The 24,944-nt window shown below is 40.7% G+C and overlaps 1 protein-coding gene across 1 annotated transcript in view; it reads left to right on the plus strand.

The window, feature by feature from the left end:
• The window catches only part of LOC128657253 (zinc finger protein 783-like), a 141,440-nt gene that overhangs the window by 33,207 nt on the left and 83,289 nt on the right, over window positions 1–24,944 (plus strand). Inside the window, exon 3 of the mRNA XM_053711526.1 lies at window positions 21,119–21,202. Within this exon, the coding sequence (XP_053567501.1) occupies window positions 21,119–21,202 (84 nt within the window). The remainder of the gene's footprint in view (window positions 1–21,118; window positions 21,203–24,944) is intronic.

Here is a 24,944-nt window from a genome sequence, read left to right on the forward strand (position 1 = left end):
CAGACAAAATATAGGAATAAACAGAAAAGAACATCAGAAAATAGCAAGATCAAATTTATTACAACTTACAGTATGGAATACACTAAGGTGTGCAATATTATTAAAGATTCCATACCAATTTTGTACTCAGACCCTATCCTTAAGGAGATTCTCAAAGAAGGTTGTGATTTTGTATCTAGAAGAGGTAAGACGATATCAAATTTTATTTCTCCATCTGATGTAAAAACCAAAAAAACATCCTGCTGGTTAAAACAGAGAAAGGGTTTTTATAAGTGCAGACGCCCAATATGTACAACATGTGACTTTGTTAAGGAAGGAGAGGAATTCAATTCTACTATTACCAATAAGACTTATAAGATACATCATTATATCAACTGTTCTACCACACATGTGGTTTATCTTCTCACATGTAAAATTTGCCACAAACAATATACAGGAAAAACAAAGAGACCGTTAAAAGAGAGGTTCTTGGAGCACTTGCGCTCCATAGAGGATGAGAACACAGACACACCTGTATCAAGGCATTTTAAGGTTCTACACAATGCAAATACATCTGCTCTTATCCTACAGGGGATAGATTTTGTCCCACAATGGAGAAGAGGAGGTGATAGAGAGACAACACTTGACAAAAGAGAAGTTATGTGGATGTTCAATCTACAGACTACACACCCTGAGGGCCTCAACATGAGAAGGGATTTAGACTTATTCACCAAATAATACATATCTAAAAAAAATAAATAAAAAAAATTAGTAATTTATTTTAAAAAGAAATTTTTGAATTTTTTTTGGAATTTATAGATATGTCTCTTGTCATAGGCTCATTCCCCTAAAAAGAATTAAGAAATAGGAAAATTTAATAAATCATTTAATGTTTTTGGGAAATTTTTGAATTTATAGGTATGTCTCTTGTCATGGGCTCATTCCCCTAAAAAGAATTAAGAAATAAGAAAATATGTTGATATGAGACATTTTCTCACTATTATTGCCAACCCAATTTTTCCTTTATGGGAGAGAAAATAGATTACTATACATACACTTATTTTGATGTCTTAGGAAATCAGGCTCTTGTCATAGGCTCATCTATTGCATATCTAATTTCATACTTTTCAAATTAAGGATTTTTATATTATGAGTAGTTTAAACAATATATAAACATGGTTTTGATTATATTTAACACTGAAGGTAATGACTTATAGAGCAATGTGTATGCTTCTTTTCATAAATGTAATGATTTAAATATATTGCAAAATAGATTGTTTTCACAAAACATAGTCACGCCTTAACCAACAAATATCAACCTGCATATTTATATTGTAACACTTTATGTACATGAAAAGGAAAAAGTAAATAAATGTTTCTTGTCATAGGCTCCCTTACAAAATGGCAAAGTACAGGTTAATGAAAATTTGTGATATCACTTTAAGAAATTTGGTATAAATAGAGCTCTGAACAGGTGCATCAATTAGCAGTGACCAAGTGCATGGAGCACGAAACGTTTGCTGTTTTTTGCACCTGTTCTTCAACCTGTTTTTGCACTACTGTGCTTACCACTTTTTAATCTATCTTGTATGATTTTAACAAGTTTGGAATAAAATTGAACTTTTATATATCTGTGGGCTTGGAGCGCTTATTTTTCCCTACATTGGATGGACTGTTGCTATTTTGTGCGTGTGCAGACGCACTGGGAATATTTGCTTGCCGCCTAGGATATCATTTATATATTTTTTCACATATACCCTCACTCTATTAGTGCCTATCATATTCACAGGATTTGTTTTTACATACCCCAGGGGCGCTCCGTTGAGCAGGTTTCATTTGTATGAAGGTTCCACATGGCTCACTTATCTTTAGACAGATAAGGAGACAGGCATTCTTACTTTGCGTACAGGACCTTTTAAAAATGGGAGTGATACACCCAGTTCCGACAGCAGAGCGAGGACTGGGTTTTTACTCAAACCTGTTTGTAGTTCCCCAAAAAAAAAGAAGGAACTTTCAGGCCAATTCTGGACTTAACAATTTTTAGAAAAAATTAAAAATGGAACCATTCGGACAATTTTAAGAATGTTCCAGGAGGGTTAATATATGACTACCGTGGACTTAAAGGATGCGTATCTGCATGTTCCGATCCACAAAGATCACCTTCAGTTCCTGAGGTTCGCCTCTCTGGACAAGCATTATCAGTTTGTGGCTCTTCCTTTCGGATTGGCCACTGCTCCCAGAATTTTCACAAGGGTGCTAGGGTCCCTTCTAGCGTTGCTAAGGCCAAGGGCATTGCAGTAGCACCTTACCTAGACGACATGTTAATACAAGCGTTGTCCTTTCACAAAGTGAAGACTCATTCAGACATTGTCCTAGCCTTTCTAAGGTCTCACGGGTGGAAGGTGAACATAGAAAAAAGTTCACTGTCCCCGTTCACAAGGGTTCCCTTCCTGGGAACAATAATAGAATAATTGAAGATCTTTCTGACAGAGGTCAGGAAGTTAAAACTTATGAACACTTGTCGAGTTCTTCAATCCATTCCTCAACCCTTCATAGCTCAATGCATGGAGGTAATAGGACTCATGGTCGCAGCAATGGACGTGGTTCCATTTGCTCGAAATCATTTAAGACCATTGCAACTGTGCATGCTCAAACAGTGGAATGGGGATTATGCAGATTTGTCTCCCCAGATTCAAATGGACCGGAAAACCAGAGACTCACTCCTCTGGTGGTTGTCTCTGGATCACCTGTCTCAGGGAATGAGTTTCCGCAGACCGGAGTGGATCATTGTCACGACCGATGCCAGCCTCCTAGGCTGGGGCGCGGTCTGGGAGTCCCTGAAGGCTCAGGGTCTATGGTCTCGGGAAGAATCTCTTCTCCCGATAAACATTTTGGAATTGAGAGCGATATTCAATGCGCTCCAGGCATGGCCTCAACTAGCGGAGACCAAATTCATCAGATTTCAGTCGGACAACATGACGACTGTAGCTTACATCAATCATCAGGGGGGAACAAAGAGTTCCCTGGCGATGAGGGAGGTATCCAAATTCATCAAATGGGCAGAGGATCCTGCCATCTATCAGCAATTCACATCCCAGGTGTGGACAACTGGGAAGCGAATTATCTGAGTCGTCAGACTTTCCATCCAGGGGAGTGGGTACTCCACCCGGAGGTTTTTGCCCAGTTAGCTCAACTAGGGGGCATTCCAGATCTGGATCTAATGGCGTCACGTCAGAACTCCAAAGTTCCACGTTACGGGTCCAGATCCAGGGATCCCAAGGCGACATTGGTAGATGCCTTAGTAGCGCCTTGGTCGTTCAATCTAGCTTATGTCTTTCCACCGTTTCCCCTTCTCCCGCGGCTAGTAATCGAACAGGAGAAGGCTTCGGTAATTCTGATAGCTCCTGCGTGACAAGCAGGACTTGTTATGCAGACATGGTGAATATGTCATCGGTTCCGACATGGAAGCTATCTTTGAGGATAGGACCTTCTAATTCAAGGTCGATTCGAACAGGGTTTTCGGATTCAGTATAGATACCCTGATCCAGGTTAGAAAGCCTGTCACCAGGAAAATTTACCATAAGATATGGCGGAAATAGCTTTGTTGGTGCGAATCCAAGGGTTACTCATGGAATAAGATTAGGATTCCAAGGATATTGTCTTTTCTCAAAGAAGGATGGGAGAAAGGTTTGTCAGCTAAGCTAGTTCCTTAAAAGGACAGATATCTGCTCTCTCTATCCTGTTACACAAGCGTCTGGCAGAAGTACCAGACGTTCAAGCGTTTGCACAGGCTTTAGTCAGAATCAAGCCTGTCTATAGACCTGTGGCTCCTCCATGGAGTCTCAATTTAGTTCTTTCAGTTCTTCAAGGGGTTCCGTTTGAACCTTTACATTCCATAGATATTAAGTTATTATCTTGGAAAGTTTTGTTTTTGCTAGCTATATCTTCTGCTCGAAGAGTTTGAGTTGTCTGCTTTGCAGTGTAATTCACCCTATCTGGTGTTCCATACAAATAAGGTTGTTTTGCGTACCAAACCTGGTTTCCTTCCAAAAGTGGTTTCCAATAAGAATATTAACCAGGAAATAGTTGTTCCTTCTCTGTGTCCTAACCCAGTTTCTAAGAAGGAACGGCTGTTACACAATCTTGATGTGGTTCATGCTTTAAAATTCTATTTAAAAGCAACTAAGATTTCAGAAAAACATTGTCCTTGTTTGTTGTCTATTCTGGTAAGAGGAGAGGTCAGAAAGCGACTGCTACCTCTCTTTCCTTCTGGCTGAAAAGCATCATCCGATTGGCATATGAGACTGCTGGACAGCAGCCTCCTGAACGAATTACAGCTCATTCCACTAGAGCTGTGGCTTCCACATGGGCTTTCAAGAATGAAGCTTCTATTGAACAGATTTGTAAGGCAGCGACTTGGTCTTCACTGCATACATTTGCCAAATTTTACAAATTCGATACTTTTGCTTCTTCGGAGGCTATTTTTGGGAGAAAGGTTTTGCAAGCAGTGGTGCCTTCCGTTTAGGTTACCTGACTTGTTCCCTCCCTTCATCCGTGTCCTAAAGCTTTGGTATTGGTTCCCACAAGTAAGGATGAAGCCGTGGGCCGGATACACCAATGTAGGAGAAAACAGAATTTATGTTTACCTGATAAATTTCTTTCTCCTACGGTGTATCCGGTCCACGGCCCGCCCTGGCATTTGGTCAGGTTTAAATTTTTATTTTTGTACACTACAGTCACCACTGCCCCCAATGGTTCTCCTTTTTCTCCTAACCGTCGTTCGAATGACTGGGGGGCGGAGCCAGAGGGGGAGCTATATGGACAGCTCTGCTGTGTGCTCTCTTTGCCACTTCCTGTAGGGAATGAGAATATCCCACAAGTAAGGATGAAGCCGTGGACCGGATACACCGTAGGAGAAAGAAATTTATCAGGTAAACATAAATTCTGTTTTTGCCGCAGGACAAAAAATCTAAAGGTAAATATAGGGCTGCTAATCGTTTTTGTTCCTTTCGTCAGAATAAGGAACAAAAGCCTGACCCTTCCCCTAAAGGAACAGTTTCCGTTTGGAAACCTTCTCAAGTCTGGAATAAATCCAAGCCTTTTAGAAAGTCAAAACCAGCTCCCAAATCCACATGATGATGCGGCCCTCATTCCAGCACAGCTGGTAGGGGGCAGGTTACGATTTTTCAAAGATGTTTGGATCAATTCGATTCAAAGTCTTTGGATTCAGAACATTGTTTCACAAGGGTATAGAATAGGTTTCAAGGTAAGACCGCCTGTAGGAAGATTCTTTCTCTCACGCATTCCAGTAAACCCAGTAAAGGCTCAAGCGTTTCTGAAATGTGTTTCAGACCTGGAGTCAGCTGGGGTAATTGTGCCAGTTCCAGTTCTGGAACGGGGCCTGGGGTTTTATTCAAATCTGTTCATTGTACCAAAGAAAGAATTCTTTCAGACCAGTTCTGGACCTAAAAATATTGAATCGTTATGTAAGGATACCAACATTCAAAATGGTGACTATAAGGACTATTCTGCCTTTTGTTCAGCAAGGGCATTATATGTCCACAATAGACTTACAGGATGCATATCTTCATATTCCAATTCATCCGGACCACTATCAGTTCCTGAGATTCTCTTTTCTAGACAAGCATTACCAGTTTGTTGCTCTTCCTTTTGGCCTAGCAACAGCTCCAAGGATCTTTTCAAAGGTTCTTGGTGCCCTTCTCTCTGTAATCAGGGAGCAGGGTATTGCAGTATTTCCTTATTAGGACGATATCTTGGTACTTGCTCAGTCTTTACATTCTGCAGAATCTCACACAAATCAACTTGTGTTGTTTCTTCAAAGACATGGTTGGAGGATCAATTTACCAAAGAATTCCTTGTTTCCTCAGACAAGGGTAACCTTTTTCGGTTTCCAAATAGATTCAATGTCCATGACTGTCTCTAACAGAAAAGAGACATCTGAAATTGGTTTCAGCTTGTCGAAACCTTCAGTCTCAATCATTCCCTTCGGTAGCATTGTGCATGGAAATTCTAGGTCTCATGACTGCTGCATCGGACGCAATCCCTTTTGCTCGTTTTCACATGAGACCTCTCCAGCTTTGTATGCTGAACCAATGGTGCAGGGATTATACAAAGATATCACAATTAATATCCTTAAATCCCAATGTTCGATCTTCTCTGACTTGGTGGTTGGATCACCATAGTTTTAGTTCAAGGGGCCTCTTTTGTTCGTCCAACCTGGACTGTGATCTCAACAGATGCGAGTCTTTCAGGTTGGGGAGCTGCATGGGGATCTCTGACAGCGCAGGGGGTTTGGGAATCTCAGGAGGCGAGATTACCAATCAACATTTTGGAACTCTGTGCGATTTTCAGAGCTCTTCAGTTCTGGCCTCTTCTGAAGAGAGAATCGTTTATTTGTTTTCAGACAGACAATGTCACAACCGTGGCGTATGTCAATCATCAAGGTGGGACTCACAGTCCTCAGGCTATGAAAGAAGTATCTCGGATACTTGTATGGGTGGAATCCAGCTCCTGTCTAATCTCTGCGGTTCACATCCCAGGTATAGACAATTGGGAAGCGGATTATCTCAGTCGCCAGACGTTACATCCGGGCGAATGGTCTCTTCACCCAGAGGTATTTCTTCAGATTGTTCAAATCTGGGGACTTCCTGAAATAGATCTCATGGCTTCTCATCTAAACAAGAAACATCCCAGGTATCTGTCCAGATCCAGGGATCCTCAGGCAGAAGCAGTGGATGCATTGTCACTTCCTTGGAATTATCAACCTGCTTATATCTTTCTTCCTCTAGTTCTTCTTCAAAAAGTGATTTCCAAAATCCTAATGGAGCGTTCGTTTGTACTGCTGGTGGCTCCAGCATGGCCACACAGGTTTTGGCATGCGGATCTCGTTCGGATGGCCAGTTGCCAACCTTGGACACTTCCGTTAAGGCCAGACCTTCTATCTCAAGGCCCATTTTTCCATCAGGATCTCAAATCATTAAATTTGAAGGTATGGAGATTGAACGCTTAATACTTAGTCATAGAGGTTTCTCTGACTCAGTGATTAAAGGGACACTAAACGATGAAAAAAATTTAACTTAAACATTTCAATAGATATATTTCTCCTGTTAAGTGTAGTCAGTCCACGGGTCATCCATTACTTATGGGATTATAACTCCTCCCTAACAGGAAGTGCAAGAGGATCACCCAAGCAGAGCTGCTACATAGCTCCTCCCCTCTACGTCATATCCAGTCATTCTCTTGCACCTAACTAAAGATAGGACGTGTGAGAGGACTGTGGTGTGTTAAACTTAGTTTTTATTTCTTCAATCAAAAGTTTGTTATTTTAAACGGCACCGGAGTGTGTTGTTTGTTCTCAGGCAGCATTAGAAGAAGAATCTGCCTGAGTTTTCTATGATCTTAGCGGTCGTAACTAAGATCCACTTGCTGTTCTCGGCCATTCTGAGGAGTGAGGTAACTTCAGAACAGGGGATAGCATGCAGGGCCCACCTGCAAGGAGGTATGTGCAGTAAATTATTTTCTAAGGAATGGAATTGACTGAGAAAATACTGCTAATACCGATGTAATGTAAGTGCAGCCTTAAATGCAGTAGTAGCGACTGGTATCAGGCTGATATGTATGTATGTATACTCCGAGGTATTTCTGGGGAATGGAATTTCACTAAGAAAATACTGTCAATATTAAAGTAATATTTGAGCCTGCACTGCAGTGAAAGCGACTAGCAGCAGGCTTATTAATAACACTTCATAATTTTCAATTTTAAAACGTTTACTGGCATGTTAATCGTTTTTTCTGAGGTACTTGGTGATAAAACTTTATGGGCATGATTTTTACCACATGGCTGTCATTTTTTTCTGCATAAAAACAGTTTACTGAGCTTCCCCACTGTTGTAATATGAGTGGGAGGGGCCTATTTTAGCGCTTTATTGCGCAGTAAAAATTTAGTCACAGTCTTCCTATTTCTTCCTCCATGATCCAGGACGTCTCTACAGAGCCCAGGGGTCTCCAAAACTAGTTTTGAGGGAGGTAATCAGTCACAGCAGACCTGTGACAGTGTGTTTGACTGTGATAAAAACGTTTTATTATTTCAACTGTTATCCGTTTTGGGTATTAAGGGGTTAATCATCCTTTTGCTGGTGGGTGCAATCCTCTGCTAACTTTATACATTTTCTGTTAAAATTTGGTTGTTTTAACATATTTGGTTCATTTTTATGTTTCTTAAAGGCGCAGTAGCGTTTTTTATATAGCTTGTAAATTTATTTAAAAGTTTTTTCCAAGCTTGCTAGTGTTATTGCTAGTCTGTTTAAACATGTCTGACACAGATGAATCTGTTTGTTCACTATGTTTATAGGCCAATGTGGAGCCCAATAGAAATTTGTGCACTCAATGTATAGATGTTACTTTGAATAAATGTCAAACTTTATATGTTAAAAAAATATCACCAGACAACGAGGGGGAAGTTATGCCGACTAACTCTCCTCACGTGTCAGTACCTTCGCCTCCCGCTCAGGAGGTGCGTGATATTGTGGCGCCAAGTACATCAGGGCGGCCCATACAAATCACTTTGCAAGACATGGCTAATGTTATGACTGAAGTACTATCTAAATTGCCAGAATTAAGAGGTAAACGTGATCACTCTGGGGTAAGAACAGAGTGCGCTGATAATAGTAGAGCCATGTCTGATACTGCGTCACAATTTGCAGAACATGAGGACGGAGAGCTTCATTCTGTGGGTGACGGATCTGATCCAAGTAAACTGGATTCAGAGATTTCAAATTTTAAATTTAAGCTTGAGAACCTCCGTGTATTACTAGGGGAGGTATTAGCGGCTCTGAATGATTGTAACACGGTTGCAATTCCAGAGAAAGTATGTAGGCTGGATAAATATTTTGCGGTACCGGCGTGTACTGACGTTTTTCCTATACCTAAAAGGCTTACAGAAATTGTTAACAAGGAGTGGGATAGACCCGGTGTGCCCTTTTCACCCCCTCCTATATTTAGAAAGACGCCACCACACGGGACCTATGGCAGACGGTCCCTAAGGTGGAGGGAGCAGTTTCTACTCTGGCTAAGCGCACCACTATCCCGGTGGAGGATAGCTGTGCTTTTTCAGATCCAATGGATAAAAAGTTAGAGGGTTACCTTAAGAAAATGTTTGTTCAGCAAGGTTTTATATTACAACCCCTTGCATGCATCGCGCCTGTCACTGCTGCGGCGGCATTCTGGTTTGAGTCTCTGGAAGAGACCCTTAGCACAGCTCCATTGGATGAGATTATGAACAAGCTTAAAGGGACAGTATACACTCATTTTCATATAACTGCATGTAATAGACACTACTATAAAGAATAATATGCACCGATACTGATATAAAAATCCAGTATAAAACTGTTTAAAAACTTACTTAGAAGCTGTCACTTTGGCTCTGTTGAAAAGGTAGCTGGAAAGCCCACTGCAAGTGGCAAATAAGACACTCCCCCCCTCCCCCTTCTTTTGCATATGAAAAGACCCTTTACACAAACAGGAGCAAGCTGGAGTAGGTAGTCGAGCGTATTCACATAAAACTTTGGGGCTTGGTTAGGAGTCTGAAAATCAGAGCAATGTTATTTAAAAATAAGCAAAACTGGACTTCCGGTGGGCGGACCTAGAAAATGGCAGCAAGAACTTTTAGCTCTGCAGCAACCCTCATCTAATAGCTGCAAACTAGCCTCTTTCTTCGCCATCTGCAACTCCCTTGACAGGCAAGCTGTCCGGGAACCCTCAGCAGATAGAAGCCTCTCCAACGCTTCTTCCCTGGAAGTCAGTTTACTACAATCCATAAAGGATTGCTGCATAATGGACGCAGCAAGGGACATTGCTGACCAGATATGTTCTATATTTCTACCCAAGTTTGAACAAATATTTGCAAGCTATGAAAGATTGAAAGACGCTGTTCAGTCAACGGATAAATTGAACCCCACAAAGCCTTATGCTGGGCATGGAACAATAAAGCCGCTACTGGTAACCTCCCTGAGGCCCGTTGGAACAACCTCTCGGTACCGACAATTACCAGGCTGAAGTAAGCCAATGCAGAGTTAAACGGCATACCGAAGCTACATACAGCGGAGCGGGGCCTAACTCGGGAGAGTACACTCTGGATATTCCTGCTATGGAACATATTACAGCACTAGAGGAAAGCTCGAAAATGCCGTGGCCGGTTCACCTGAGCGCCATTACAGCCACAGAAGTCACTTATAACCCGGACTGTGCGGTGCCGACAGAATGGAAATCTCTTGAACCAGAATACCTGCCTATCGTTGGAAGGGCACTCCCTCATGGGATTCGCACAGTTAGAATTCACACAGTGCCTTCACGAGAACTTTCCCGGGTCGGATTGTTACAGTACATTGTTCCTATACAGGCTCTGCATTTGATCGCAAGACCTAACATCTATCCCTCTGAATGTGGAAAGCAGCATGGAGGCTGCTGTCCCCCACGGGCAGGCTGTGCCCCACTGACCGGCAACCATTTAAATCTAACCCGTGCAGGAATCGGGTAATCTATCTACTCTGTCCGGCTTGTTTGTCGGGGAGCCATGGTCTCTCTTAAATATTGCCGACTTTGAAACGAGTAGTGCACACATCTTAATGTTATGCTTAGGGACACTAGCACAATGCGATGGTGGTTGGCTGACTTACAATCCGATATGTATATGCTATGAGTCCTGTTGCCTCTCGACTCCAGCTGGCACGGCTTTAACCGGAACCTCCTGTTTTATCTTGGCCAGTGTGTTCATTATGGCTGCATGAACTGTCGCCTGTCAGATTGCTGCCGGATTATGTATATTTTTCAATGAATACACCTCTGCGTCCCTTATTATACACCAGCATTTGTTTCCTACTTGGCTGAGATATTCATTAAATAGTAGGAAACGACTTATGATATGTTCTAACTTGGGGCCATGAGAAGCAGCCCAGAGTTTGTTCTTGCATTGATGCTATAGTTAGGTTTATAGTGTATCTCTGGTTAAGTTTAGTTTTTATGCTTATTTTATTGTTATTATTATTATTTTTTTATTTAATTTTCCCAGTTTGTTAAAAGGGTTATATATCCTGACGCTATTATTGAATATAGTGGCGGTCCTACTGTCCACCCTGTTAGGGGGGGTAAATGAACTAAACAACAATTGGCACCCGATGTTTACTCTAGCATTTAAGTCACTGTATAAGCTCATTTAATTAAGTGAATAGCCTCTTAATCCGTTGACATGCTTATCTGCAAGCCCAATTACGTCATAAAGCATTACCAATGCACAAATCTATACCTTAATTGCATAACTTAGTGCACATTGCTAAACTCGATGTTATCTTATTTAATAACATGACCAAGCCAGGCCACAGGACAGTCTAGCTTCATAAGCACCCTATCTATAAATATTGAGCCAACACGTACTTTGTCACTAGCGTAGAATTACTCTCTACCAGACCAACAGTCATTTGAGAGACACAATCTAACTGTACCCCGGGCCCACTCAGACGGGCTTGACTATGAGCCCTTTGTGCTATACAGTATCCCTATAATGAATTAGCTCACTAGTTCCACCACCCTAAATACAATGCACCATAAAACCCACAAGGTGCTCCACACCTTGCCCAATTTTTTTTTTTTTTTTTTTTTAGGCACATTTGGGCATGCAGCAACAACGGAATGAGCATTCTACTACCACACATATTCTCACTTCATTGAGTCTGGTTTCTAGGGGTTTAGTTTAGTTACAATCATATTAATAAAACCGGACAACATATCAAATGACTTGAGTGCTGGGCTTCGGAGGGGATCTACTGTACAATAAACATATAAAACTTAGAAGCGAACATTCATCCTAAAAAGTATATAACAGCTACTCTGAACTCTACTCTGAAGTCCTATCAGGGCCACACAGGTTTCTTATAGACTGTGCATAGGCTATTCTATGAGGTTTTTTTTTTTTTTTTTGTTGTGTTTAGTTTTGTTTAGTTTGTATGTTTAGGTTAATTAAGTTTAAAAAAGGGAGAGAGTTTGGGTAAAAGTTACTAGAGACACCTGGGTGTCCACGTGCACTGAATATATATGTTTATGTATTACCTACACCTTTTCTATAATTTCAATTATTGTACACCTTGGAAAAGCACCTTTTCTCGCACACATTTATATTATGAGCCAACAGCTAATGTTTCCAAACGACATGTATCTAGTATCAAGTGTTTTCTTTTCATAATGTCTATTGTAGACCCATTGAATGTGACTTCAAACATTGCCGAAATAATCTGTACACATGTATTATATGCCTGAACTCTCTTTAATAAAAAGAATTTAAAAAAAAAAAAAATAAGCAAAACTATACATTAATTAAAAAAAAAAAAACTTTATGGGCTATATAAATAGATTATCTACAAAACATTTATGCAAAGAAAAAATGAGTGTATAATGTCCCTTTAAAGCCCTTAAGCTAGCTAATTCATTTATTTCTGATGCGGTAGTACACTTAACCAAACTTTCGGCTAAGAACTCCGGATTCGCCATTCAAGCGCGCAGAGCGCTGTGGCTTAAATCCTGGTCAGCTGATGTGACTTCTAAATGTAAATTGCTTAATATTCCTTTCAAAGGGCAGACATTATTCGGGCCCGGCTTGAAAGAAATTATCGCTGACATTACTGGAGGTAAGGGCCATGCCCTGCCTCAAGACAGGGCCAAACCAAAGGCTAAACAGTCTAATTTTCGTGCCTTTCGTAACTTCAAGGTAGGAGCAGCATCAACTTCCTCCGCTCCAAGACAGGAAGGAACTGTTGCTCGCTACAGACAGGGCTGGAAACCTAACCAGTCCTGGAACAAGGGCAAGCAGGCCAAAAAACCTGCTGCTGCCCCTAAGACAGCATGAAGTGAGGGCCCCCGATCCGGAAACGGATATAGTGGGGGGCAGACTTTCTCTCTTTGCCCAGGCTTGGGCAAGAGATGTCCAGGATCCCTGGGCGTTGGAAATCCTATCTCAGGGATATCTTCTGGACTTCAAAGCTTCTCCTCCACAAGGGAGATTTCATCTTTCAAGGTTATCAGCAAACCAGATAAAGAAAGAGGCGTTTCTACACTGTGTACAAGACCTCTTACTAATGGGAGTGATCCACCCAGTTCCGCGGTCAGAACACGGACAAGGATTCTATTCAAATCTGTTTGTGGTTCCCAAAAAAGAGGGAACCTTCAGACCAATCTTGGACTTTAAGATCCTAAACAAATTCCTAAGAGTTCCATCGTTCAAAATTGAAACTATTCGAACCATCTTACCCATGATCCAAGAGGGTCAGTACATGACCACAGTGGATTTAAAGGATGCCTACCTTCACATACCGATTCACAAGGATCATTACCGGTATCTAAGATTTGCCTTCCTAAACAGGCATTACCAGTTTGTAGCTCTTCCCTTCGGGTTAGCTACGGCTCCAAGAATCTTTACAAAGGTTCTGGGCTCTCTTCTGGCTGTACTAAGACCGCGAGGCATAGCGGTAGCTCCGTACCTAGACGACATTCTGATACAAGCGTCAAGTTTCCAAACTGCCAAGTCTCATACAGAGTTAGTTCTGGCATTTCTAAGGTCGCATGGGTGGAAGGTGAACGTAGAAAAGAGTTCTCTATTGCCACTCACAAGAGTTCCCTTTCTAGGGACTCTTATAGATTCTGTAGAAATGAAAATTTACCTGACGGAGGACAGGTTATCAAAACTTCTAAATGCTTGCCGTGTCCTTCATTCCATTCAACACCCGTCAGTGGCTCAGTGCATGGAGGTAATCGGCTTAATGGTAGCGGCAATGGACATAGTACCATTTGCGCGCCTGCATCTCAGACCGCTGCAATTGTGCATGCTAAGTCAGTTGAATGGGGATTACTCAGATTTGTCCCCTCTGCTAAATCTGGATCAAGAGACCAGAGATTCTCTTCTATGGTGGCTTTCTCGGCCACATCTGTCCAAGGGGATGCCCTTCCGCAGGCCAGATTGGACGATTGTAACAACAGACGCCAGCCTTCTAGGTTGGGGCGCAGTCTGGAATTCCCTGAAGGCTCAGGGATCATGGACTCAGGAGGAGAGACTCCTTCCAATAAACATTCTGGAATTAAGAGCAATTGTCAATGCTCTTCTGGCTTGGCCTCAGTTAGCAACTCTGAGGTTCATCAGGTTTCAGTCGGACAACATCACGACTGTGGCTTACATCAACCATCAAGGAGGAACAAGGAGTTCCCTAGCGATGATGGAAGTCTCAAAGATAATTCGCTGGGCAGAGTCTCACTCTTGCCACCTGTCAGCGATCCACATCCCAGGCGTGGAGAACTGGGAGGCGGATTTTCTAAGTCGCCAGACCTTTCATCCGGGGGAGTGGGAACTTCATCCGGAGGTGTTTGCCCAACTGTTTCATTATTGGGGCAAACCAGATCTGGATCTCATGGCGTCTCGCCAGAACGCCAAGCTTCCTTGTTACGGATCCAGGTCCAGGGACCCGGGAGCGGTGCTGATAGATGCTCTGACAGCACCTTGGGTCTTCAACATGGCTTATGTGTTTCCACCTTTCCCGATGCTTCCTCGATTGATTGCCAGGATCAAACAGGAGAGAGCATCGGTGATTCTAATAGCGCCTGCGTGGCCACGCAGGACCTGGTATGCAGATCTAGTGGACATGTCGTCCTGTCCACCATGGTCTCTGCCTCTGAGACAGGACCTTCTGATTCAGGGTCCTTTCAAACATCCAAATCTAATTTCTCTGAGGCTGACTGCATGGAGATTGAACGCTTGATTCTATCAAAGCGTGGATTCTCGGAGTCAGTGATTGATACCTTAATACAGGCTAGGAAGCCTGTTACCAGGAAAATTTACCATAAAATATGGCGTAAATACTTATATTGGTGCGAATCCAAGAGTTACCCATGGAGTAAGGTTAGGATTCCTAGGATATTGTCTTTTCTACAAGAAGGTTTAGAAAAGGGTTTATCTGCTAGTTCGTTAAAGGGACAGATTTCAGCTCTGTCTATCCTTTTACACAAACGTCTGGCAGAAGTTCCAGACGTTCAGGCTTTTTGTCAGGCTTTGGCTAGGATCAATCCTGTGTTTAAGACTGTTGCTCCGCCGTGGAGCTTAAACTTAGTTCTTAACGTTCTGCAAGGTGTTCCGTTTGAACCCCTTCATTCCATCGATATCAAGCTGTTATCTTGGAAAGTTCTGTTTTTAATGGCTATTTCCTCGGCTCGAAGAGTCTCTGAGTTATCGGCCTTACATTGTGATTCTCCTTATCTGATTTTTCATTCAGACAAGGTAGTTCTGCGTACTAAACCTGGGTTCTTACCTAAGGTAGTCACTAACAAGAATATCAATCAAGAGATTGTTGTTCCATCATTGTGCCCTAACCCTTCTTCAAAGAAGGAACGACTTTTGCACAATCTGGACGTCGTCCGTGCCCTGAAATTTTATTTGCAGGCAACTAAAGATTTGCCTCAAACTTCTTCCCTGTTTGTCGTTTATTCTGGACAGAGGAGAGGTCAAAAAGCTTCGGCTACCTCTCTCTCTTTTTGGCTTCGTAGCATAATACGTTTAGCCTATGAGACTGCTGGACAGCAGTCTCCTGAAAGGATTACAGCTCATTCTACTAGAGCTGTGGCTTCCACTTGGGCCTTTAAGAATGAGGCCTCTGTTGAACAGATTTGCAAGGCTGCAACTTGGTCTTCACTTCACACTTTTCAAAATTTTACAAATTTGACACTTTTGCTTCTTCGGAGGCTGTTTTTGGGAGAAAAGTTCTACAGGCAGTGGTTCCTTCCGTGTAAAGATCCTGCCTGTCCCTCCCGTCATCCGTGTACTTTTAGCTTTGGTATTGGTATCTCATAAGTAATGGATGACCCGTGGACTGACTACACTTAACAGGAGAAAATATAATTTATGCTTACCTGATAAATTCATTTCTCCTGTAGTGTAGTCAGTCCACGGCCCGCCCTGTTTTTACGGCAGGTCTAAATTTTAATTAAACTCCAGTCACCACTGCACCCTATAGTTTCTCCTTTCTCGTATGGTTTCGGTCGAATGACTGGATATGACGTAGAGGGGAGGAGCTATGTAGCAGCTCTGCTTGGGTGATCCTCTTGCACTTCCTGTTAGGGAGGAGTTATAATCCCATAAGTAATGGATGACCCGTGGACTGACTACACTACAGGAGAAATGAATTTATCAGGTAAGCATAAATTATATTTTTAATCATATTTGTAATTAGTTTTGCGTGTCATATTTTTACCGTACATTAGTTATGCAGCTCCAAAATTTTATTGATTTCCAAACCCACCAATTTAATCTTATTTTTCTTTCACGAATCGTCTACGATAACCTGAGTTATCAAGATGTCCGACTTTGTGAGTAATGCGCATGCGCAATCATCTAGAAACGTCATTACATATGTCACCTTCCATTTACACCGCAGACCGTCTGAATCGATATTTCCAAACAGATGTTACCCAGGAATAGACAATGTAAGATCGTTACGCTGCGCTGCGAGAATAACCCTTACTTTAACGAGCATTTAAATACATAAATATTTCATTAGGAGAATAATGATGAATGAAACCTCTAATATTTTAAAATGCATTTCTTAAGGATCTAAGTAGTTTATTTAATTACTCAAGGATTTAGTTACTATTAGTGTTGGATGCTATATGTGTGGTATCAGTGGCACCACTGACGTCTGAACTTGCAAAGCAAATAAGAAAAGAAGAGGTTGTGGAGATTACAACCTCTGCTAAGTATTGCGGTAGGCTATTTCTTGCTTGTGTAAGTACCGACTGAAAATGGAATCTGTTGATTACTGTGCTGCTAATGGGACTATACATCTCCCCTTGTAAAATGATAGCTAAATCAGACTAAGTACTCAGGAGGATCCCCCGATTATTCTCTATATATATTTTGCCCCGCTAATAAGCATATATCTTTATATATGGGGAGATGTATAGTCCCATTAGCAGCACGGTAATCAACTGATTCCATTTTCAGTCGGTACTTACACAAGCAAGAAATAGCCTACCGCAATACTTGGCAGAGGTTGTAATCTCCACAACCTCTTCTTTTCTTATTTGCTTTGCAAGTTCAGACGTCAGTGGTGCCGCTGAAAACGATACCACACATATAGCATCCAACACTATAGTGCTATGGGTTATAGACAGCAGTATATTATAGCGAAACCTAGACACCTGTTGGCAACTACCTCCTTTTTTATCCAGTTACTGTAGATCAGCCAATATTTGTATTTATTAAAGGGTTGTTGTGAGCATTTTATCACTGTTTGCCTAACCTAATTTATTTGTGAATTCAAAAAGCACCTAGCTTTTATATTGTCTACATGTTCAGTATATAATACCCCCAGTGACAACAGGAGGTTTATAGCGAGCGTGGGTATATACAAAATCTTTTTCCCCCTGAATATTGAGCATACAATTACAAATCCTGCTGTTCTTTATAATTATTTATAATTCAAGACAATTATGTTCCTCTCATAGTTTGTTTAGGATTAGCTTGTAATCAAGCCGTACACAGTATGAATAGGAGTACCTATTCAATCGATCTAATTTTGAAAAGCGCATGCGTGTCGCAAGTAACTTGTTATGGGTAAGTCTGGCATCTAAGTGGTAATATGCGCATGCGCTAATGGACATATAGTATTGCGCATGCGCTGGGTGACGAATACAAGCAATAATGAGATGCAAGAAATCGCGCTGTGATTGGATAATAGTTTTTGCATTGACGTCAGCAGAAACGGGGTTTGGCTTTGATGGCGTTTTTTTAAAATGTAATATATTATTTTATTCATCTTCTAACACTCATTTTCCATTCTAAGTGGGTAAGTTTGGCTAATGAGGGTTTATAGATACGATTTTGATTAAATTTAGACAACGAAAAAGTAAAAGTTTTGGAATCCTTTAATACTATGTTACTGGCTCGTAAATCTGTGTCTAGAAAGATTTATTACAGAGTTTGGAAGACTTACATTTATTGGTGTTCTTCTCATAGATTCTCTTGGCATTCTTTTAGAATTCCTAGAATTTTACAGTTTCTTCAGGATGGTTTGGATAAGGGTTTGTCTGCAAGGTCCTTGAAAGGACAAATCTCTGCTCTTTCTGTTCTTTTTCACAGAAAAATTGCTATTCTTCCTGATATTCATTGTTTTGTACAGGCTTTGGTTCGTATCAATCTGGATTGGATGAGACTCTTAAGCGCTTGTGCTTAATTACCCAATAAGGAAAGATAGTCTTACTATGTAGTTGGATTCAATGAGATCTATTTATTTTTAGAATTATAAATACATACAATAAATTTAAAACAATAGAAATTGATTCTTAAAACAAATCTAACTGGTTGGCCAACCATACAGTGTGAATAAAATGATATAATATGTTTTCCAATCCCTGTTACTTAGTGTATTATACAAACATATCTGTATATTTGAATTTTTGAATTTTGGTTTAATTGCAGATATTTTTTATGGATTTGATATAGTGGACTTGTGAAGAAGTATGGTATCCACAAAGAATATTCGCAATATTAATTAATTACCATATTTACCATATTCGTTTGTTTAAGGCTGAACATACATAATTAAAATAGCGTCAATGGTATCAACATTGGTAACAAATAATAAAAGTGAAACAAAAATAAAGTGATACAGTAAAAATCGTATAATAAGTTATGAAAGATAAAGTCTTTCTGCCGTGATCGTTAGAGTAATTGTTAATTGCTTTTTGTTAAAAGCTCTGTTGTTAAGTCCTCCGTGGGGATAGTATGTGTGGGCGTGCTGCAACACGTTTTTGTCTAATTGCTATATATGTTGCAATTATAAGTCACTGTTAAGTAGTTTTGGTTATCTGCCCTTCACATTTGGTTATCTGCCCTTCAATTTCCATATTGGGTAATTAAGCACAAGCGCTTAAGAGTCTCATCCAATCCAGATTTTACCCCCACTTTGAAGTTTGTGAGATTACTTCTTCGAGACTCCCTAGCTTTTACCCCCACAGCGCATAGTTTATTAACCCAACACACCACTACACCTAAAATAATCTTTGGTTCGTATCAAGCCTGTCATTAAGTCAATCTCTCCTCCTTGGAGTCTTAATTTGGTTTTGAGGGCTTTACAGGCTTCTCCGTTTGAGCCTATGCATTCTCTGGACATTAAATTACTTTCTTGGAAAGTCTTGTTCCTTTTGGCCATCTCTTCTGCTAGAAGAGTTTCTGAGTTATCTGCTCTTTCTTGTGAGTCTCCTTTTCTGATTTTTCATCAGGATAAGGTGGTTTTGCGGACTTCATTTAAATTTTGACCTAAAGTTGTGAATTCTAACAACATTAGTAGAGAAATTGTTGTCCCTTCGTTGTGTCCTAATCCTAAGAATTCTCTGGAGAGATCTTTATATTCTTTGGATGTAGTAAGAGCTTTGAAATATTATGTTGAAGCTACTAAAGATTTCAGAAAGACTTCTAGTCTATTTGTTATCTTTTCTGGTTCTAGGAAAGGTCAGAAGGCTTCTGCCATTTCTTTGACGTCTTGGTTAAAGCTTTTGATTTATCATGCTTATGTGGAGTCGGGTAAATCCCCTCCTCAGAGGATTAGGGCTCATTCTATTAGGTCAGTTTCTACTTCCTGGGCTTTTAAGAATGAAGCTTCTGTTGATCAGATTTGCAAAGCAGCAACTTGGTCTTCTTTGCATACTTTTACTAAATTCTACCATTTTGATGTTTTTTCTTCCTCAGAAGCCGTTTTTGGTAGAAAAGTACTTCAGGCAGCTGTTTCAGTTTGATTCTTCTGCTTATAATTTCAGTTTTTTTCATTATAAGATTAAAACTTTTTGATTTGGGTTGTGGATTGTTTTTTCAGCGGAATTGGCTGTCTTTATTTTATCCCTCCCTCTCTAGTGACTATTGCGTGGAAGTTCCACATCTTGGGTATCTGCTATCCCATACGTCACTAGCTCATGGACTCTTGCCAATTACATGAAAGAAAACATAATTTATGTAAGAACTTACCTGATAAATTCATTTCTTTCATATTGGCAAGAGTCCATGAGGCCCACCCTTTTTTGTGGTGGTTATTATTTTTTTGTATAAAGCACAATTATTCCAATTCCTTGTTTGATGCTTTCGCTCCTTTCTTATCACCCCACTTCTTGGCTATTCGTTAAACTGAATTGTGGGTGTGGTGAGGGGTGTATTTATAGGCATTTTGAGGTTTGGGAAACTTTGCCCCTCCTGGTAGGAATGTATATCCCATACGTCACTAGCTCATGGACTCTTGTCAATATGAAAGAAATGAATTTATCAGGTAAGTTCTTACATAAATTATGTGAGGGTTTTTTTTGTAATTCAGAGAGAGCATTCAATTTTAAATAACTTTCCAATTTATTTTTATTATCTGATTTAATTCTCTTTGTATCCTTTGTTGAAAAATATACCTAGGTAGGCTCAGAAGCTGTTGATTGGTGGCTGCACATATATGCCTCTTTGGCTTTCAGCTAGCTCCCAGTAGTGCATAACTGTTCCTTCAACAATGGATAGCAAGAGAATTAATCAAATTAGATAAAATAAGTAAAATTGAAAGTTGTTTAAAATTGTATGTCTGAAACATAAAACAATGTTGGGTTACATGTCACTTAAATAAAATCATTAATTAGTTATATACAGCCCTATGTACCCTTCCCTTGCACTGCTTCCTACTTGGTCATCTAGCTGAGGTGCCATCACCATTTATACATCACAATCTGTGCTACTGGCCCATAGTGATCCTGTCATACATGTTTGTGTGATGTCATAACACACAGTGAGTGCCCAGAGTCGTCATTGTTCTGGGTGCGACCATTAAAATAGACTCATACAATACACTGGTGCTTTTCAGATTTTATTAGGAGTCTTATGATATACTTTATATTTGCAAAAGTTGTTTTCTATAAAAATATAATATTTTTGTGATGAAGTTAAAATAATTTTCAGCAGCAGGACCTGTGAATCTTCTTTTTACTGATTAACCAGCTAATGGTAATCATTTATTTTTGGCACCATATAGTGGTTTGTTTCTCACATAACCTGTGATTTATGTCCTTACAGGATATGTTCCTGAGAAACCTTTACTTGTTACAAAGATTGAGCACAGAGAGGAGCCGTATGTGGGCACTTTTGCAATTGTCAAAGGTGAGTAATGAATTACTAACTATGGACTTGTTTACAAGTGGAGCGATATTGATAGCACAGGGTACATTTTTCATATCTCGACTAAGAATAGCACACTATCTAGTATTACAAGTGAATGGTGAAAAGATTTACCAGAGAATCTCAAGGTGGACGACATTTTGTTTAGCACTCCCTAAGCTGTCAATGGATGCAGGGTGTGCTATTATCGCTTATATTGCAATAATGAGTTGTGTTGCGCTCAATCATGAAAAAAAGCATGAAAAAACAAACTTGGAGACCTGAATGTTAAGGCTAGAATTAATGCATAACAAAATACATGTATGCTATAATAAAATAATGTATGAAGTTGCAGTGTAAAATGTCAGATCTGATGCCTTGTGACAAAGCACCTGTAGGGCCATTTGTTTAATCTGACAGAGTAGTCACTGTACCAGGAGTTTGTGTTGGGCTGACAGGGCACGGGTATGAGGGATTTGCAGGGCCATGAGCTGATGTCTTTGTTGGATCTGGGATGATAGGGAGGTTGCATTGCAAGTGCATGTGAGCATGGGATGGTAGAGCAGTTGCTAAGGTCTGATGTGGTTATAGGGCTTAACCAGGGGCCTTCTGGGGCACTTCATAGTAAAAAGTTGGCACAACTGTCATAAAAGTCTTTAGTGCAAGCAACTCTTCTATCAACTAATCAGACTGTTATATCTAATAATTAACCTCTTGCGCCAAATGGGCATCGGTACTACCTTACACAGTACTTTACCCAGCGTACTGTGTTGACGTAGGACCTATGTCCATCACTTAGGCGCAGTCCCACTGCTAGCAACCAGGAGGAGGGGCAGATGGCATCTGCTTGCATAAAGTAAGGGGACACTGGTGATTTTCCATTACTATATGAAGGCAGATGTGATACAAACAATGTCATTGCCTCTTTCGGATACTGATGTTGGTGGAGGGGTGTGATCAGAGCAGGTGGGCAGTGATCGTGTTTGGTGGGAGGTATAAGGTGAGCCCCTACACTACGGACATAGGCTTGCTAGTGGGAGGAAAAACTTGTAAAATTAACATTATGGGGGGGTAGGCATTAATGGTGCTTTGATCGTGGGTGGTGTGAGGGATGGGGTGGACCCCTACCCTAAGCTATGGTGACCATGGGTGGTGGGAGAGATGGGGTAGGACCCTACACTGTTATAGTAATCGTGGTTGGTGGGGATGGCTGGGGTGGACCCCTACAATAAACTTGCTATTTAGCTTCCAGACAGGCAGAATAATTTCTATACTGCAAAGGAACTTTTGAGCAGGCAACTTTGGGCCAGATTACAAGTGGCACACTATTTAGCGCTTTCACTCGAGCGTAAACATCATTAGAAGTAATTTATTTGTGCGTGTCTGGTTGCACTCGTATTAAAAGTTGAAAGTAAACTTCCGAGTGGGCGGCGCCCCAAGATGGCCACGAGATTGTGAAGCTCTGCAGACTGACTCAAAAGTTTTGTTTGAAAGTGGCCATTTTTTCAGCCATCCTAATCTCCCTTAGCAAGCAAGTTGTTTGGGAACCTTACGGGATCAGAATTGATATAATCTGGCCCCCGAGAAGTCAGAGAAAGTAGAATATTGGAATTATATATATATATATACCTTTGCCGCCCACGAGGATCCAGAAAAGGATATCGCTATAAAGCTACTGGCAATATTCGCACCCAAACTGGATCACCTACTCAGTAGCTGTGAGGATCTAATAGAAATGGTGCAAGACAGGGGACGATCTTGCTTCCCTGAAGCGTCTCCAACTAATCTGCGACATAACTACTCTGCTCTAGAACCGCAACTTCTGGACATTGAACACTCGCGGATACCTTTCTCAGCATTTGCAGTCTCATATAGCAGATCTGCAACTTACCCTTTGGAAGATCACCTCTTGTCTGTGGACGAGTTTGTCAGACCGACACCTCCTTGTGTTGTACAGGGGAACCTGGAGCACTTGCTCACAAAACAGTCATATCGCTCCAACTGGGAGATGGCCTCGCTTGAACGTGGTGCAGAGGAGAACGATTTTGGCAGCTCAGAATTAGAGTATAACCTACAGCTGCTGATTGAGGAAATATCTGGGCTTGACTCCACCTCCTTGGTGTTGGTGGGTGAAACGCTTGCAATATTGCTAGTGACAGAACCCTGGCGACTGATGGAGATCATCATGGGGCAATCTGAGGAAAGTGCCCATCATCTTGTGCTATACAAAGGCAACTCTAGGTCCGGGGAGATTCGTCTGTCTACCGGAGTTGGTTGAACTGGAGCATGCATACTGCTATCTACCCTTGTGTTTAATATAATTTGTATTCCAATTTTTATTATTTTTATTTTCACATATATTAGTTTCAGACAAGTGCCACGAGGTGGCACAGCTTTTAATCTGCTGAACATGATACTCTACTATAAGTCCCGCTTTTGTCACGGGAGTGGGATGAAATGTAATCCGGTCTGTTATATCATGAGGGGTTTGCTTTTACATACCTTGCAAAAAGTTTTAAGCATATTGATGTATAACCCTGACAAAGTTTAATGTTGCATGTTTAAAAGGTTAGTTATATAACTTTAGCTTATAATATTGCTAGGTCAAACACAGACGGTATTGATATATGTTAGATCTTACTGAGTGTTGGTAATGCTTTTATAGTTTATTATCTGCAACACTTGCTGTGGCAGTTTATTACAATATCTTCATAATTAATACATATACCTTCAAAACATCTGCATGAGGACCCACATGTTCTCTTATTAAAGTGAGACTCCCTCTTACACTCTGTCGAATGTCCAGGCTAGCATCCCCTGAATATTACTATTACATTTAGCATCTTTAAAAATGGCAAACAAATGTATTTTGGGAATGCTTGTTGGGGAAATGTTTGATTATGTTCATTATCCATTGTACTACTCTGACTTCTGCACATTACCTAAAATATGGCTCACAAGGGGCTTATGCCGATTTATATGGAACATGTAGTCACGGTGGGAGGTGAGGTTTCATTAGTATCTTCAAAATGGCAGAGAAAAGTGTTTATCATGCACCTGACCATGTCGTAAAGGGGATACCACGGGAAAGGTGGCGGGAGTTTTATAATCTGAAACATTACAGTCTGTACACGCCTAGGTGGAATTCTGGGGCGACTGAGATGTTAGTCTGTCGCATGGATAACTTTCTTAATCATTTACACACTCTACTCACTTTGCAATGTTGGATAATACTTGTTAGAGAACATCACAAGTATCAATGCCTTAAGACTGGAGCGGCCTCTTATTGTTGTGTAGCTGTATAATAGATATTTATGCTCCCATACTCAGAACATAGCAGCTCCTTGTGTACACTTATCAAATCATTAAAAAAAAAAAAAAAAACCTTGTCCTTGAAAAATGAATATCAATTTGAATCCCAATGGTCCTTTCATACTCATCAAAAACACCATTAATTTTAAACATGTCTGCTATTATGTAACCTATCGTAATAACTCTAGTAATATGCCAATAACAGAGAATCCCTCATGATGTGGTATGGCTTCCTGTCCAGGGAACTATTAGTGCTGATTGTATCGGCTATCTAACCTGCATGGCAATATAGAACGGATTGGGGATATTGTGCAGGTAGTGGCTGCTAGGGACTCCTTCTGACTCCGTAGATGTATTCGGATCCAAGCCAAAGATTCACTCAAACACTACTGTAATGGTTTCAGTGCAAGGTTCTTAACACAGATATTACCAT

The sequence above is a fragment of the Bombina bombina genome, chromosome 4 (genome assembly GCF_027579735.1).
Source record: "Bombina bombina isolate aBomBom1 chromosome 4, aBomBom1.pri, whole genome shotgun sequence".
Taxonomy (NCBI): Eukaryota; Metazoa; Chordata; class Amphibia; order Anura; family Bombinatoridae; genus Bombina; species Bombina bombina.